At 39.4% G+C, this 15,295-nt stretch overlaps 2 protein-coding genes across 2 annotated transcripts; both read left to right on the plus strand.

Moving 5' to 3' along the window:
- The first annotated feature begins 1,613 nt into the window (after positions 1-1,613).
- Positions 1,614-5,546, plus strand: rab5if (RAB5 interacting factor). The gene is made up of 4 exons (XM_020644891.2): positions 1,614-1,906; positions 2,535-2,638; positions 2,755-2,884; positions 4,000-5,546. Exons 1-4 carry the CDS (start codon positions 1,799-1,801, stop codon positions 4,039-4,041), a joined length of 384 nt encoding a protein of 127 aa, XP_020500547.1. The 5' UTR covers positions 1,614-1,798; the 3' UTR covers positions 4,042-5,546.
- A 365-nt stretch (positions 5,547-5,911) lies between these two features.
- On the plus strand, positions 5,912-14,555 carry dhx35 (DEAH-box helicase 35). Its single transcript, XM_020644910.3, has 21 exons — positions 5,912-6,034; positions 6,485-6,612; positions 6,735-6,827; positions 7,188-7,265; positions 7,417-7,521; positions 7,613-7,674; positions 8,564-8,633; positions 8,748-8,807; positions 9,158-9,270; positions 9,363-9,459; positions 9,553-9,711; positions 10,284-10,494; positions 10,666-10,790; positions 11,070-11,124; positions 11,285-11,475; positions 11,576-11,653; positions 11,800-11,929; positions 12,115-12,196; positions 12,306-12,377; positions 12,464-12,575; positions 12,818-14,555. Exons 1-21 carry the CDS (start codon positions 5,995-5,997, stop codon positions 12,854-12,856), a joined length of 2,100 nt encoding a protein of 699 aa, XP_020500566.2. The 5' UTR covers positions 5,912-5,994; the 3' UTR covers positions 12,857-14,555.
- Positions 14,556-15,295: the final 740 nt, after the last annotated feature.

The following is a 15,295-nucleotide window of genomic DNA, read 5'->3' on the forward strand; positions in this document are numbered from 1 at the left end:
ATGACACAACCCCCAGCTTCATGAGTGAGTCACACTTAGAGGGCCAGTTTTAAACCCTTCAACCGTGTTTTAAGTGCAAATCTCATAGGAATTCTCTTCTTCCCTATAATCACATCACATACGGTCGATTATTATAATATCATATATCCAGCCTGTTTCAGGACTCAGGCTTTGTCAGAGCCATATAGTGGGGTTATAGGCCAAATAACTACATTAAGAGGGTTATTTCAGTATTATCTTTCAATTAGGAAAGGGTCAACCATTGGGGTTATCTTCAGTCAGAAGTGTTGGTCAGGACCTAGATAAGACTGTCTGTAAGTGGACTGAAGTGCACCATTAAGAAGTAGGCCCTCTGCTGGAGAACAGAGAGAACGACAGAAAGGTCTCAATGACTCCAGTCTAATGAGTCTAAACCAGTTTCTTATACAACCAATATATCAATCAAAGTTTAAGTAGGCTGCTTATTGTAAGTTTATTGCAATCAAAAAACAATCAAAACACTTAAGTGGTTTCCCTGTGTGTTTTTTCAGAAAGAAGATTGTAGGCTACATTGTTTTGTTAAAAATATCTTCAAAGATCTGAAGCAGTAACAAATTCAAGAATTTAACATGAAAAAAGCACATTTCGGTCAGTTTCATAAGAAAGAATAGTTTCATGGTATCCCCTGACGCAGTGTTTCTAAATATAGTTTCGATTTAAAACAAATTACTTTATGATAAAGAATGTAAAAAGTACATTTTCAATCCATACACACATTTTAGAGCTGCATTTTTATATTCTGTCATTTTACGGGGGATTTTTCTGTTGATATTTTCCCCCCACATGTGGTTATTAACTAAATCTTTGGATTTTTGACTGACTCTTTAAATAAAATGATAGACGTATAAAGAGAAAACAAATAAAAAATAAAATAATAGCTTTACTCTGCCTTTTTACAAATCAAAAAAGATTTTGTTAACTCTGTCAGATCTATACTATGATCTTGTTATTGGTTTGATTGTTCTTTTTCTTTCTCCACTACACTGTGGTATTTAAATGTTTAATCCCGTTATTGCTATCATTATTATTTCTCCTTTTATTTTTTGTTAATTTGAGCTGCCTATATAGTTTTTTTTTTTTTTTTAAACTTACTGTAAATGCTTCTTTGTTTATTTAAAATACATGACCCATGGGAGGGGGGAGGGGGGAGCTATGAAAACTCCAGGTTTGCAGGGTTGTGTTGTCATCCTCTTCTTTTTTAATTTAATTTTTTTAAATTTAATTTTTGCATTGTAATTATGACAATGAAATGGATGTATGAATTACTACTTAATGGATTTATTGGTTGATATACACCTGTAAAGGCTGTCAAAATAAATAAAAAGTTGGTCAAAAAAAAAAAGATTTTGTGCCTGAATGATTTTGAATCTTATTTGACAGCAAGATTCTCTCACAGTAAAATTGATACCCTGAAAACATTCACTTATAGCTGCATTTTAGAGCATTTACAGTCTTTAAACACTGGGGGTCGATGTCGGATTTAAGCCGATTCCGACAACAGCAGTGCAAGAAACGTCGCACTCGCTGATTGGCTGTCTGGCGCTGGGGTCAAAGAAATATTGCGCATGCTCACTCGGCCTTTTTTCGGTCAGTGTCTGAAATCTGTCAGATCAGCGGAGCCTACATTCCCTTAATACCAACTAATATTTCACTGTAGTTTCTTGCCCTAGTGAAAGCTAGAGGCTTAAATCTAACTGCAGGTGTCATCCGGTTTGGATTCTTACTTTCATTTGTTTGTGGCCGAAGGAAACAGCCAAGAATGACGAGCAGTTTAAAGCGGAAAGAAGAAAGTCATCTGCTGAATGGGGGTGTAAAACAGTCCACATGGAGCAAAGCCTTCAACAGTAATGCTGTTTGGGAAGAGAAGGTCAGTCACTTGCCCTCTTAAAAAATAAACCTTACCTGTTAACTTGTTACGGCCGAAGGTCTCATGACTCCGAAGTTGTTGTGAGGTGTTGCGAAGATGACTTTTTTTTTTTTTTTTGAAGGTAGCTGCCATGCTAAGGCTAAGCATTAATCTCATTTGACTGTCAAATTGAAGAGAAAATCCCTCTGCGGGTCAAGGGTGTTGTTTACTGTTGAAGGCAAAAACAAATGTACTAAATGTGTTGATGATGCTGGGTCTTGTGTTTCCCCATGAGGGGGGGGTCAAGTCATTGAAATTGCTTTTGAATGTGAAAAAATAAATAAGTTGTTGTGTATTTATCAGTTCTTTAATTGAAGTCTTCACAGTGTCAAAAAAGCAAAGCACGTCAGAGGCTGCAGCCAGAGAAGGCTTTATGCATTTGCTCAAATGATTATTCAACCATCAAACATATATTCACCTGGTTATTAATTCATCTTCAGATTAATTAATGCATTAACTTAAAAAAAATAAAAAATAAAAAAGTGTGGACTCCCTCCTCCATCGAGCTGGATTTCCCTTTATCTGAATTCCACCTGTCACCTCAGGCACCTCCACCAATAATCTACTTATTAACATTTTTCTTTTTCAGGACGAGTTTTTAGATGTGATTTACTGGCTTCGGCAAATAATCGCAGTAATCCTTGGCGTGATATGGGGTGTCGCGCCGTTGAAAGGTTTCCTGGGAATAGCCATGTAAGTATCACGGGACGACCTCTGTCCGCCTAACATTTCACTGAGTCCAGAAATGTATACGTATCGCTTCATACCCACTAGGGAAGTTAACATCTTGGATGTGATTGCCTTTCTAGATTCTGCATCATCAATGCCGGGGTCCTGTACGTATACTTCAGCAGCTTTCAGCAGATTGATGAGGAGGAGTATGGTGGAACGTGGGAACTCACCAAAGAAGGTTTCATGACGTCTTTTGCTCTGTTTCTGGTAAGGGTGCAAAAAAAAAAAAAGAAATTTAAAATAAAGACATTCCAAGGCGACCATATTATTAAGAGCCACCTCATGGATGTTAGATACAGTTGAATGTCATATGAGCACTGCTGTTGTGGGATGGGAATTTTTAGAAAGTGCATTGGTATCGTATGTCATTATAGTTATATTACATCACCATTGGATAGTCTATAGCAGGGGTTCCCAAACTTTTCATCCCGCGACCCCCAAAATAGCGATGCGATAATGGTGCACACAGCAGCACACACTAATGGGCCTATCCTAAACACTGACATTAGAACAACAATAAAAAAATACTGCAGCCTTAACCTAATTGAGCAACATTTTGTGTATGTAATTTTACAGTAATAGGTCAAATATGTAATTTCAAATCATTTCCAGTTTGCATTTGTTGCACTTTTTTTCCCCTTCATATTCAGTGTTGTCTTGAAATTTAGTGTTTTTTTCAGTATGGGGTTCTGGTCTTTAGAATACTGTCCTCCTATTGTTGTACTATTGAGCCATCTTTTTGGGCCGTGCCTAATGACAAATGTCTGTGATGACTGAAATGTGGGGATAGTCCTTCATAGACTCGTTTAAAATCAGCTATAACTACCTGAAATACGACATAAAAGGATGTCAGAAGGCATTGTTTAGCAAAGGCTAATGCAAAACAATATGATAATAACAGACCTTACATTGAAGAAGTCTCACTGATGTTGACTTCTTCTAGGCAACAACCAGAGTCATTACTTGATCCTCCTAAGAACGCCAGCCTCATGACCAAAGCTGGTTGATTCTTTTACTTCTTTTTAAAAGCACAAGTGAAGCTAATGATGTTATTTCTGGAGTGAAACTTGGCCCACTTGAATGTCATCGTCTGACAGATTTATCAAGACTTTACTAAACCTATTATGAATATATTTGGAAGTTGTATTACAGTGTAATGAATAGGCTTTATCATCTGAATTGACAGTTACAGATCTGATTCTTGTGTTGAATACATTACAATGAATTTTTTTTAGTATTTGAGTTCGACATCTGCTGCATGTGAGGCATATGGTTTGAACTTTGGTGTCTAATTGCTTGTTTTTGTTTTCTCTCTGTCTCAGGTGGTGTGGATAATCTTTTACACAGCTCTACATTTTGACTGAGAGGAATCCATGGGACACTAAATACAAACATTTCTGTTGAAGTAAATTGTCAAGACAAGAGGAACTCCATGACTTGAGGGGTGTAAACACTCCTACATTCAGTATGACTTTTCAGTCAGTGCAGTGTATCATGGGAATCCTAGTTTGATTCACAAGATCCTGCAACACGACCGTGACGAACGTGTTGAAATGCTGTACATCTCTCAAATGTGGGGGTTCCTTTCAAGGCAACCCTCCATTACACTTCCCATAAATGTTTTATTTCCTTCATTACTGGCTTGTCATCACCTCTGTTAAAAAAAAAAAAAAAAAACACTAACATTTTAAGAAAACTAATAAAATCAGATGAGATTAGTTGCAGTTCTACGGATTTTAATCTGAGGAGGGATTTGGTATTTGTTGGATCCTTCTTTTTAGAGGAGTGACAGATTTTAGACTGCAAAAATAAAAAAAACACCTACTTAAATGAATCAATCAGGTCAATCTGTGTTACAAAGATGCCTTTTAGTGCCGGGACAAAAAAAAAGCATCCTAGTGGATTTAAAGAACTACTAGAGGATTTAGTTTGTGCCAACTTTTAAATAATTGGTCTTAGATTTCACTCTAAAATAACTTATTTGACTTAAGAAAATAATCAGAGTTTAAAAATAATAACTGTAAAGCACATGGTCAGATCTATTAGGGTAACCAGCTACATTATGTGATGTTAAGGGTTGAGTTGTCCTTGTTCTTACTTTTTTTGCTCATAGGATATGAACACAGCATTTTGATATAAAATCTGTGAGCAGTTACTTCTTCTAAAGCGTATGAGCCCAACAAATATGAAACATGCTGCAGCTTACCACGGCTTAAATCTCACTTGAGCCAATTTTAACACCATATAACAAAAATGATAGCGGTATGGTACACATATCAGCTGATCTCCCAATGCAAGTGTCTGTCAGTAGTTTCACAGAACGTTACTTCAGTCAGAAACTTAAGTTATGTCAATCCAAAAAGTTTCCTCGAGAGCAAAGACGGAGGAAACATGCATGCCATTTTCAGATGCAAATGTTCACAGATGGAAGCTAAACAACAATCTGTGCACGGCCATGACTTGCTGTTGGTACATTTAGATGTCTTTTACTGATGCCGTTAGTTAGGAGGGTAGAATTAATTTAAATGTATTATTTGTTTCTCACATGTAGCTTCCAGATCAAAGTCTTACCTGTTGTTTTTTTTTAAAATTAATTTAAACTCGTCTGTAAATTTTGTACAACGTCCTTTTCGTCAAATCCACCTTGTGTTACGCAGATTTATTTGTGTGTGTGTGTTATATCTTGTTTGATGTAACATATCTCTCAGTATTTTATAGGGAACTTTAAAAAGCCAGTTCTCAAAAAGTTCTTGCAATGATACTGTCATGTTAGATACACAGCTGGTGTTTGAAAGGATTGTATTTTATGATCAAATTTTTTGGGAATCATTAAAACATGGGCTTTATTTGGCCTCCATTTTCAAACAGACGGCTTTTGTTTTTATTGAGATGTAGAATTTCGATGATCAGTTTATCGTATCCCTATGTAGCCTCTATCTTCATATCATGAATATAAATTGATCTCATTGCAACTACTTCATTTATTGTTGCCACCGTATTGTATGAATGACTTGCAAATCCCTGATCCTGAATGTAAACGAGTAACTTTAGCTGTTGTGTAAATGTAAAGTAGTCAAAACTACATGACTTGTTCTAAGTTTAGTCTGGGTGTATTTTAGCAGAACGGTAACATAGGAACTGAATTGCTGAACGAAGTTGGTTGCAGCTGCAGCTCATCTCGGACGGCTTTGACATCATTCATAAACTCTCGCTCAAATCATGACGTCATATTGGATTGAGGGAGAGAAACACACACACACACACACACACACACACACACACACACACACACACACACGTGTGACGTAGAGTCCAAGATGGCGGCTCCCCTTTCCACGATGAAATTTTGGAAGCCGGGTAAGTACGAAAATAGACATTTATACGGCATTTTAATGCATGTATTTCGGGGTTTGCATAGATGAACCACCGGCTGCTATTAAAGTTGAGTCCGCCTCGGCGTGGCTGCCGACACGTTCACACTGCAGCTTACGTGACATCCGCAGCCACTTCGGTCCAGCCACGGTAACGTTACCTCTGCGGAATTTAAGTTTGGAACCTGCCAAAATATCACATGCAACTCTTTTGCAACGTAGAGTCACAAAAAAAAAAACAACAACCTCTGAATTCAAGCTATGTAAAGGGAAACAGTGAAGGTTTGGTTTCCTCCATGTCCTTGGTTATATGTCAGCACTTTGCACTAAAAAAAAAAAAAAAAACCCATTTAAGCTATCTTCCTCTTCTAGCTTCAGCCTGCTGAGATTTAAATAAAACATGTTATCTCTGCTTGCACCATCTGTTTGGCTCCAGGGTCTGAGGCGCCGGGAATCTCCGAGGAACGCGAGCTCAACTCCGAGACCACAGGCTCCCCCATCGTCTTCAACCCGCACACCGCCCTCTCCATCGAGAAACAACGACAGAAACTTCCCGTTTTCAAGGTCTCACGGCGACCCTACACACGCATTCACCAAACAATACTTGTGTGTGTGTGTGTGTGTGTGTGTGTGTGTGTCTTCTGTGATGTTTCATTAAACTATCATGTTCAATATTTCCTCTCCAGCACAGAAACAACATCTTATATTTGGTGGAGAGCTACCAGACTGTCATCATAGTTGGGGAGACAGGATGTGGGAAGACAACACAGATACCTCAGGTTGGGAAAAAAAACAAAAAAACTAAGGATTACTGAGAAGAAAAGTGAGATTTGATGTTTGTTGTTGTTGTTGTTCGCCTACCCTCCAAATATGCACACACACACAGTCTAACCGCTAAAGGCACAACATTGCCGCAGTGGACTGGTACCCTTCATGTGGTTTAACTCCCATTGTGTTTTAATATGACCTTGTCTTGATGCTAAGTGGCCATATTTTTACTGAGCAGGCTTTGGACCACATCAGTAAAGGGTTTCATTTATGCAGTGTGTGCTTTTTCTGCAACATCAATGTCTTCATCTTTTAGCTCTTTTTCATTATTTTAAATCTACCTTCTCTTTTTGTCATCTGACTCCTCTCAGTACCTGCTGGAGGCTGGCTGGGCAGCAGAGGGGAAGGTGATTGGAGTGACACAGCCCCGACGTGTGGCTGCTATCTCTGTAAGACCCGTACTGACTTTTCCGTTAACGCTCAGCTGCTCTGTCACCGCCTGCCAATGTCATTTCACTGCAAGTCACTTGAGTTCACACTGACTGAAGGGACACACGTTTATATTCTGTACTTTCAACCCCTTTTCCTTCCTGCTGATAGGTAGCTAACCGTTTAGCAGAGGAGCGGGGGGCCTTGCTGGGACATGAGGTGGGCTACACCATCCGATTTGATGACTGCTCTGATCCCCATGCCACAAGGATCAAGGTATTGTATTCCTCAGCTGCGTCCTTAACTCTTCATTGCCAACTGTTTTTTATGTTTACTTCCTTCACCTAATTGAACCTGTGTGCTTCAGTTCCTTACAGATGGCATGCTGGTCCGGGAGATGATGTCTGATCCTCTTCTGAAAAAATACAGGTACATGAATTCGATTAAGGCATGATGTAAGCTGTTTTAGTACTCAGAGCGCTGACCGATATTGCGATTTAGGGATATATTTGAGCAGATATGGGCTTATAACAGAGACAAGTTGGTATTTGCGTTATTTTATTCCAAGTGCTACAATTTGTAATCTTTTTGAACAGGACCTGTAATGCAGAAAACAATTTAGAAAATAGTGTAAATCACACAGTTCTGTTTTCATGTGCTCCAACAAGACTGTCCTGTGCATGTGTGATCATTTTAAACACTTTTTTTTGTTGAAGAAAGCCGCCGTCTGAGAATCTTTGCATTGTCCTGTCTGAACAAAAGCACGCAGAAAAAGCTGTGTTTCATTGCTGCTCTCACAAATGAAGGAATGACTGTAACCTTTGTTGTCCCGAAGGGGATTTGCCTTGCACTGAGAGCATGAAAACGTCAATGACAAAAGGTGTCAGTCAGCAGCCATACTGGACAGCACATAATAACATAAATCTCGACTAAAACATGCATGAAACAGAATATATGACCAGACTAACACCGAGCTCTAGTGTGTGTGTCCGCCTGGAATCAACGCCACACCACTCAGCGTTCACTGTATGTCTCCCATCTGTGAAAGTTTGTATCCATATTGGTCTCAAAATTCCATTCTCATCAGGATGTAGTATTCACTGTGGATATTGTGACTTACTGGAGGTTGCTAATATCTTTAACAATGGTCTCTGTTGTATTTAATAGTTCTTGTTATCAACGACAGTGAGACAGTTTTCAGCCGTCTTGCAACGTTTTGGGTGCGGAAAAAAGGAACGCTTTTGTGGAACATGTGGACTTGTCATTAAAGTTCAGACTGGGTTGTATTCCTACCAGTGTTTTCTTTTGTTGTTTTCAGTGTGTTGATGCTGGATGAAGCACATGAGAGAACCCTGTACACAGACATAGCCATTGGTCTACTGAAAAAGGTAATTTCAGAAGATTTTATTACTCAAGAGCCCAGAGAAACACGCTTTCTGTTTCGTTTTTTAACCTTGTGACTTTTCTTCTCTGCACCAACTGCGTCTCTGATTCTTCCATAGATTCAGAAAAAGCGCCGAGACCTGCGGCTGATCGTGGCCTCTGCCACTCTGGATGCCAAGGTGACTACATCGTTAAGATGAGCAGATATGCTTGATAAGCGAGAATAAAGAAACAAAGAGACACAGTCAGAGGAAAAGTTGATGTTAGGTCAGATCCTGCTGTACTGACAATACACTGATGAAAGACCGACACAATCAGGCCACGACTGTGCTCAGCGTTAAACAAATCAGCTGAAATGCAACATCAGACATCTACTCTACTTCCTGTTCAAAGAACAGCTTTTATCTTTATGCAAATGGTTAACTAATACTGCCACGGTATGTTACATCCTTATTAGAATGAAAGACTGAAGGCAGGATTAATATGTTAATGTTCCCCTTTCTTACTCTAATGTCATTTTTCTGTGAAGAAATTTCATGACTTCTTCAATCTGAATGAGTCTGGCGATCCAAACAAGGACACGTGTGGAATTCTGACAGTTGAAGGACGCACCTTTCCAGTGGACGTCTTTTACACTGTCAGGTAGTCAAAGTGCACAATCCAGGAAATGCTGCAGGATCTGCATTTTGCATTCTGTGTAACGGAGCAACGTCTTACGTCTTGTTTATTCTCAGTCCTGTCCCAGACTATGTGAAGGCCACAGTGGAGACGGTGATGAAGATCCACGAGACAGAGGATGACGGAGATGTCCTGGCATTTTTAACAGGGCAGGTTAGTGACCACAACTTTAGAACTACTTAACTTCTATTAATGAAAGCATATAGATTATATACAATCACACTATACTTGTGATCATTCTCTCAGGAAGAGGTGGAGAAAGTGGTGTCCTTACTTCAGGAGCAGGCCAGGACTCTGTCACGATACGGCATGAAGAAACACCTCAGAATTTTGCCCATGTACTCTGGTCTACCTTACGCTGAGCAGATGAAGGTCTTTGAGCGGGCCCCGACATCTGTCCGCAAGGTCATTATAGTGATTTGTTTTTGTGCATTTATGAATAGAAGAAATCAGAAGAAATTTTAAAGTCTGTGTGCGTCCCTTTTTTCAGTTTACACTTCCAAATCCAACAACATTGAAAATGATCTTAATAATCAAACTCAGTTTCAATTACATTTCACATTTTTAATGCTGCTCAAATTAATCTTCCTAAGATATTATTATGGACTTAATATAAATAGCTGGGATGATAGTTAATAGTGCAAAAAAAATATGCTTTATAATGACTTGGCCTCCATTGAAAGTACATATCTACACACATATCATTCATATTAGGTTTGAATCAAGTAAGTCATATAGAAAATTCTAAGAGTGACCTCAATGAATTACTCAAACTGTCCAGGTTTTGACACAGGGAACTACAGCTGTACAATGGTGTGATATACAACTGGGGTGGCTGTGGCTCAGTTGGTAGAGTCGTCGCTGCTTCGGTGGCGGTGTATGAATGGATTTGTGTTGTACTTACTCTCTGATGTACGCCGCTTTGGATAAAAGCGTCTGCTAAGTGAATTGTAACAACTGTTTTATTTGTCTTTCAGATCGTGGTGGCCACTAACATTGCAGAGACCTCCATCACTATAAACGGAGTTGTGTTTGTCATCGACTGTGCGTTTGTGAAGCTTCGAGCCTATAATCCCAGCACTGCCATCGAATCTCTGGTGATAACTCCAATCTCCAAGGCTTCAGCCAGCCAGAGGGCAGGCAGAGCTGGGCGAAACCGACCTGGGAAATGCTTTAGACTGTACACGGGTATGTGTGAGTGTGCAATAGATAGAAGAGTGATGAGGAACAGTGCATCGTTAACATTTATGACAAACTGTCGCAGTCTTATCCTTCTCCCTTTGCCCTCTCTGCCTGTATTTTCTGTCACTCTTTATCAGTCCCTCCCTGTGTTCTTATTGCCTCTGTTGTGTTCATCAGAGGAGGACTTTGAGAAACTGCCTGCCTCGACTGTGCCAGAGATGCAGCGCACCAATTTGGCCCCTGTCATCCTGCAGCTCAAAGCGTTAGGCATCGACAACGTGCTGCGGTTCAGCTTCCTTTCTGTGAGTAGCTCTCTTTGCATCCACAGGGGTGGCTGTGATGTGTTCAAGCACTGTGAAAGAAAATGTACTTTACATTTTAATTAGCCAGAATGGCTCACGGCGTCTGGGGAAAGATGCATTGAAACTATAAAAATGAATGCAGTCATTGTGTGTAAGCGCTTTGAAATATGTTATGACAAGAACTCCCCATGTACACCAGATGTATACTTTTTCTGTCTTTCAGAGTGAAATTTACGGTTATTAGCCTTAACAAGCATCTTTTTTTTTTTGATTTTGCAGCCTCCCCCTGCTCAGACCATGGTGCAGGCTCTAGAGCTTCTCTACGCTCTTGGAGGTAAGATACAAATCTGTCGGCAGGGAGGGGGGGAAAAAAAGGAAAACTATACCTCAACTGCAAGGCCAGTGTTCACAATTTGTGTCGGAAAGCATCTACGAAGCTCGGGTGTCCTTGCACATCATGCAGAATCTTAACCAGCTGTTGTGTCTGCTGGCAGGTCTGGACCATTACGGGCGTTTGACTGATCCCATGGGGGTGCGGATGGCAGAGTTTCCTCTCAGCCCCATGTTTGCCAAGATGCTCCTAGAGTCTGGAAACTTTGGCTGCTCCAAAGAGATTGTCACCATTGCGGCAATGATGCAGATTCAGAACATATTTGTTGTGCCGCCCAATCAGAAGAAAGCTGCTGTAAGTGAAAACAAGCTTTCAATAGGAGCATGTTTTTTGTTTTGCAGAAATGCTCTGTCAGCGTAACAATTATCCATTTTTTTGCTATCTTACCCTGCAGGCCCGAGAACACAGGAAATTTGCAGTTGCTGAGGGAGACCACCTCACAATGCTGAATGTGTATGAAGCATTCATTAAGGTACAGTGTGTGTTTGTGTGTGTCTATATCTAGTCATTTTTAAGGCTCAATCTGTTAAAGTGAACACAACACTTGGGGCTAAGTACAAGACAGGGAATAAGTTAACTTGGGGTAAAAAAAAAGGAAAAATGTCCTCTTACCTGCAGCACCAGAAGAGCTCCCAGTGGTGTCAGGAACACTTCCTCAACTATAAGGGCCTGCTGCGGGCTGTGACTGTACGAGAGCAGCTCCGGCGACTCATGAACAAGTTTAAGGTTCCGCGGACTTCCAGTGAAGGTATGAGTGTGTCATTTAAAAAAAAAAAAAATGGTGTTATAGGTGAGTCGGCAAACCTCTGTTAATTTCCTGTTTCTACTCTTAACTTTGTGCTTCCTTAAAGAAGATATTTGTACACAAGCATAGGGCAATAACAGTGTATTAAATGTATAAAGGAGTGTTCATTGCTACTTTCTTTTGCACAGGTGACCCTGATGTGATCTTGAAGTGCATTGTATTTGGGTTTTTTGCAAACGCGGCCCGCATTCACCACTCTGGTTCCTACAGGTGAGACATGCTCTCTAGCTGTTTCTTCAAATAGATGTTTTTCGTTTCCTAGCATTATCATACTTCAACAAACCAAATGACACTCTCTCATATTCAACTGCTCTGTCAGGACTTTACGAGATGACCGTGAGCTTCAAATCCACCCTAACTCTGTGCTATTTGGAGAGAAGCCTCCAAAATGGTCAGTGCATTCTCGACTCGTACAGAATGAATACACAGCAGTCAGAGATATTAAATTTGAAGTCTTTCACCTTGCCTCTTTTCCAGGGTTGTTTTCAATGAAGTGGTGCAGACAGCAAAGTACTACATGCGTGATGTGACTGCTGTTGAGTCCTCCTGGTTGGTTGAGCTGGCCCCTCACTTTTACAAGCAGGCCAAGGTAGGTGGAAGAAAGAAACACACGACTCTCTCTCTTGTGCTTTTAATGGTTAGAACTCTTGTGAATGTTTGGTAAAGGCTAGTTTGCTGCTGTTGGAGGTTTTGTTATATTGTTGTGTTGAATAATGTCTGTAATAGTTCATAATACTCTCTTAGCGTCTGACACCTCCATTTATTGACTGCCTTCATAATCTGCTAACAGGATTATTTTAATTAAACTGTCTTGTCTCTTTCCTCCTCCAGCATGGTTCACTGGCCAGCAAGAGATCGCGGGTCCTCTGAATGTTGCCCTCCTCACACCACCTGAAGACGGAGGGGTTCATTATACGAAGAGGAGAAACGCCCTCTCAAATTGCCACTGTGCCCCTCTCCATTTCACTGTATATAAAGATGTAAGATATTTATTGTCCATGTCCACCTGCACAACCCCATCACACTATGTAGCCATGCTAGAATGGGATTAAGTGGATACATTTGTGGTGTTGATGTTAACACGTGAGACTTGCTTCATTTGAAAGCGCCTGTCTTATTTTGATATAGTTCATATTTCGATCTATGAAAGTAAATGGTTATGAATGTGAAACGAGACCAGGTCCAGCCTGTCTTGTGTTCTTTCCAGTATAGTCATGTAGTTCACTTCAGTCATTCTTGTATATAGTCAGAGCAGGCTCAGGTCCAGGGAACGGTCTGTGCCACAGGCCCGTCCATACCTGGTTCTTGGCTTTATTATTTTTTTAATTGCTGTATTTTTCCTGTGCATGATAAATAATGGAAGATAATGGACTGTGAGGATGTTTCCTTTTTGAGAGACTTGATGTCTGGGTTCATTTATTTCCAACACACTGTGGGAACCTTTTTTTTGTTTTAATTCACTTTTGTTTCAATTTAGTTTGAATAACTTCAACTTTGTTTTATACATAGAGTATTTGGATATGTATCTTTTTCTGGAATTTGCTGCAGAAGGAAACACACTGCTTTATTTTTTTCAGTCAACCTCAGATCCTAGGTCTAATAATGATACTGTGAAAAGACTGCTTTATTTATTGATCCTTGTTTTCCACCCTGTAATGCCACTTTACTACCGTCTAGCTCAGACATAGTGGCCTTGTCACCACTCTGTGCCAATTTTCTTTATCAGCCTATTTCGCATTTCCTTTTCAGATGGAATGTGTAAATGCACCCAAGCATTTAAAAAAGTAAAGCTGTGAAATCAAAAGTAAAAAGTGCCATTTGTTCCTGTGATTATAAAGTGCATTTAGACATGCATCCAAAGCCTCAAAGAAACTGTAGCATTTATTGGATTTCAGCCATCTCTTTGCCTTTCCTCTAGTGGATTCTCTCAGTTTTGAGCAAGGCTTTTTTTTGTACTTTTTTGTTTTACCATCAACCTCATCTACAAGGTGTTCAGGAAATTAGCCATTTATTTGTGATTCCATTCCAAAATTGATAGCATGTGTCCTTAATTTCCACTTTTGTTGATTTTTTTTTTTACTTAAAGTTTTGTTTTTCTTCAGAGGTATTTGACCCTGAAAGTGTCGGTGAGCAGTATATTAAAGGTTTTGTCATTTTAATCTGCTTTCAAATCAGTAAGATCACTGTTACACAATTTTACTTCTGCCTGCATGGTTATTAGTAGATCTTGTTCTTGACATTGCTACTGTAGATTCAGTGAAACTGTAACGAAACAACAGAACAGCATAGAGTAGATAATAAAACCAAATCAAATGAGACAGATATTCAAGTTAGGTACCTTTGCATGCTAAAAGGTACTCAGATGTAGACACCCAAGATCACCTTGTAGACTAAATGCAAATGAAACATTTGCAAAATGGCTTGTTTATCCTCATTTGTGCTGATACTCTTGAGTCTGTATGCAGCCAAAGCAGTAACCTGTAGACCTGTGTAATGCTAACCTCTGAGATAAAACCTGTCACCTGCCATTTCTTCCTCACATCCTCAAATAAAGCCTTATTGTCATGCACTGAGTACAGTTTCCCTTTATTTTTTTATTGTACTTTTGTTTACTGTACTTTATTTGCAATGTACAAGTTTTCCAGAAGGTGGCACTGTTGTACCACAAACAATTGCTAATTGGGCTGATACAAAAGACAAGTAAGTGAGAGGTTGGCTAGAGCACATATGAGTGTGTACATGTAGGCCTTTTGATAGTTAAGCTTTGAAAATAATTATTTTTGCTGTTGACGTATGGGTAGAAGAAGAACTAGAGTCATTGGCCCTTTAATCCTGTCAAAAAAGTGTTAAGCACATGGGAAGTAAGGTTAAAAAAGACTGCACAATATACGGCAAAAATTAAATTTTTTACACAATTGTAAGACCACATTGAGCCAAGATATAATCAGATGCAAGGTTTATATGTTGGTCAAGGGTTTTCTGTCTGTAAATGTCATTTTAGAGAATGTTAAGGTTAAAAACAAAACAAACAAAAAAACAGCAAAAAACAAAACAAAAACCAATGCACTCATTTTTGAACAATTAACAATGCCTTTAGTATTAAATCAAAGAGCATCTCAAACCTACACCTTTATAAGTCCAGAGTGTTCCCTTTCCTACATTTTTGATACCAGCTGAGTTTTTACGGACTTGGGCGTTAAAGTAGGCACTGTTTCATTAACCAAATGTAGGTTTACTGCAAAAAACATGTATTTTAAGATGCTCATTTTAACTCTAAATAAGGCATATAAAGTCAACCAGAGAGCAAAT

This window comes from Labrus bergylta, chromosome 12, assembly GCF_963930695.1.
Source record: "Labrus bergylta chromosome 12, fLabBer1.1, whole genome shotgun sequence".
Classification (NCBI taxonomy): domain Eukaryota; kingdom Metazoa; phylum Chordata; class Actinopteri; order Labriformes; family Labridae; genus Labrus; species Labrus bergylta.

What these genes read in the sequence shown, in the direction of transcription:
- rab5if (XM_020644891.2), top strand. Translation starts at nt 1,799, where the DNA reads ATGACGAGCAGTTTAAAGCGGAAAGAAGAAAGTCATCTGCTGAATGGG. An exon ending in ATGCTGTTTGGGAAGAGAAG is followed by an intron (nt 1,907 to 2,534) that starts GTCAGTCACTTG and finishes TTTCTTTTTCAG; the next exon opens with GACGAGTTTTTAGATGTGAT. An exon ending in GGTTTCCTGGGAATAGCCAT is followed by an intron (nt 2,639 to 2,754) that starts GTAAGTATCACG and finishes TTGCCTTTCTAG; the next exon opens with ATTCTGCATCATCAATGCCG.
- dhx35 (XM_020644910.3), top strand. Translation starts at nt 5,995, where the DNA reads ATGGCGGCTCCCCTTTCCACGATGAAATTTTGGAAGCCGG. An exon ending in CCCATGCCACAAGGATCAAG is followed by an intron (nt 7,522 to 7,612) that starts GTATTGTATTCC and finishes TGTGTGCTTCAG; the next exon opens with TTCCTTACAGATGGCATGCT. An exon ending in ATGCTTTAGACTGTACACGG is followed by an intron (nt 10,495 to 10,665) that starts GTATGTGTGAGT and finishes TGTGTTCATCAG; the next exon opens with AGGAGGACTTTGAGAAACTG.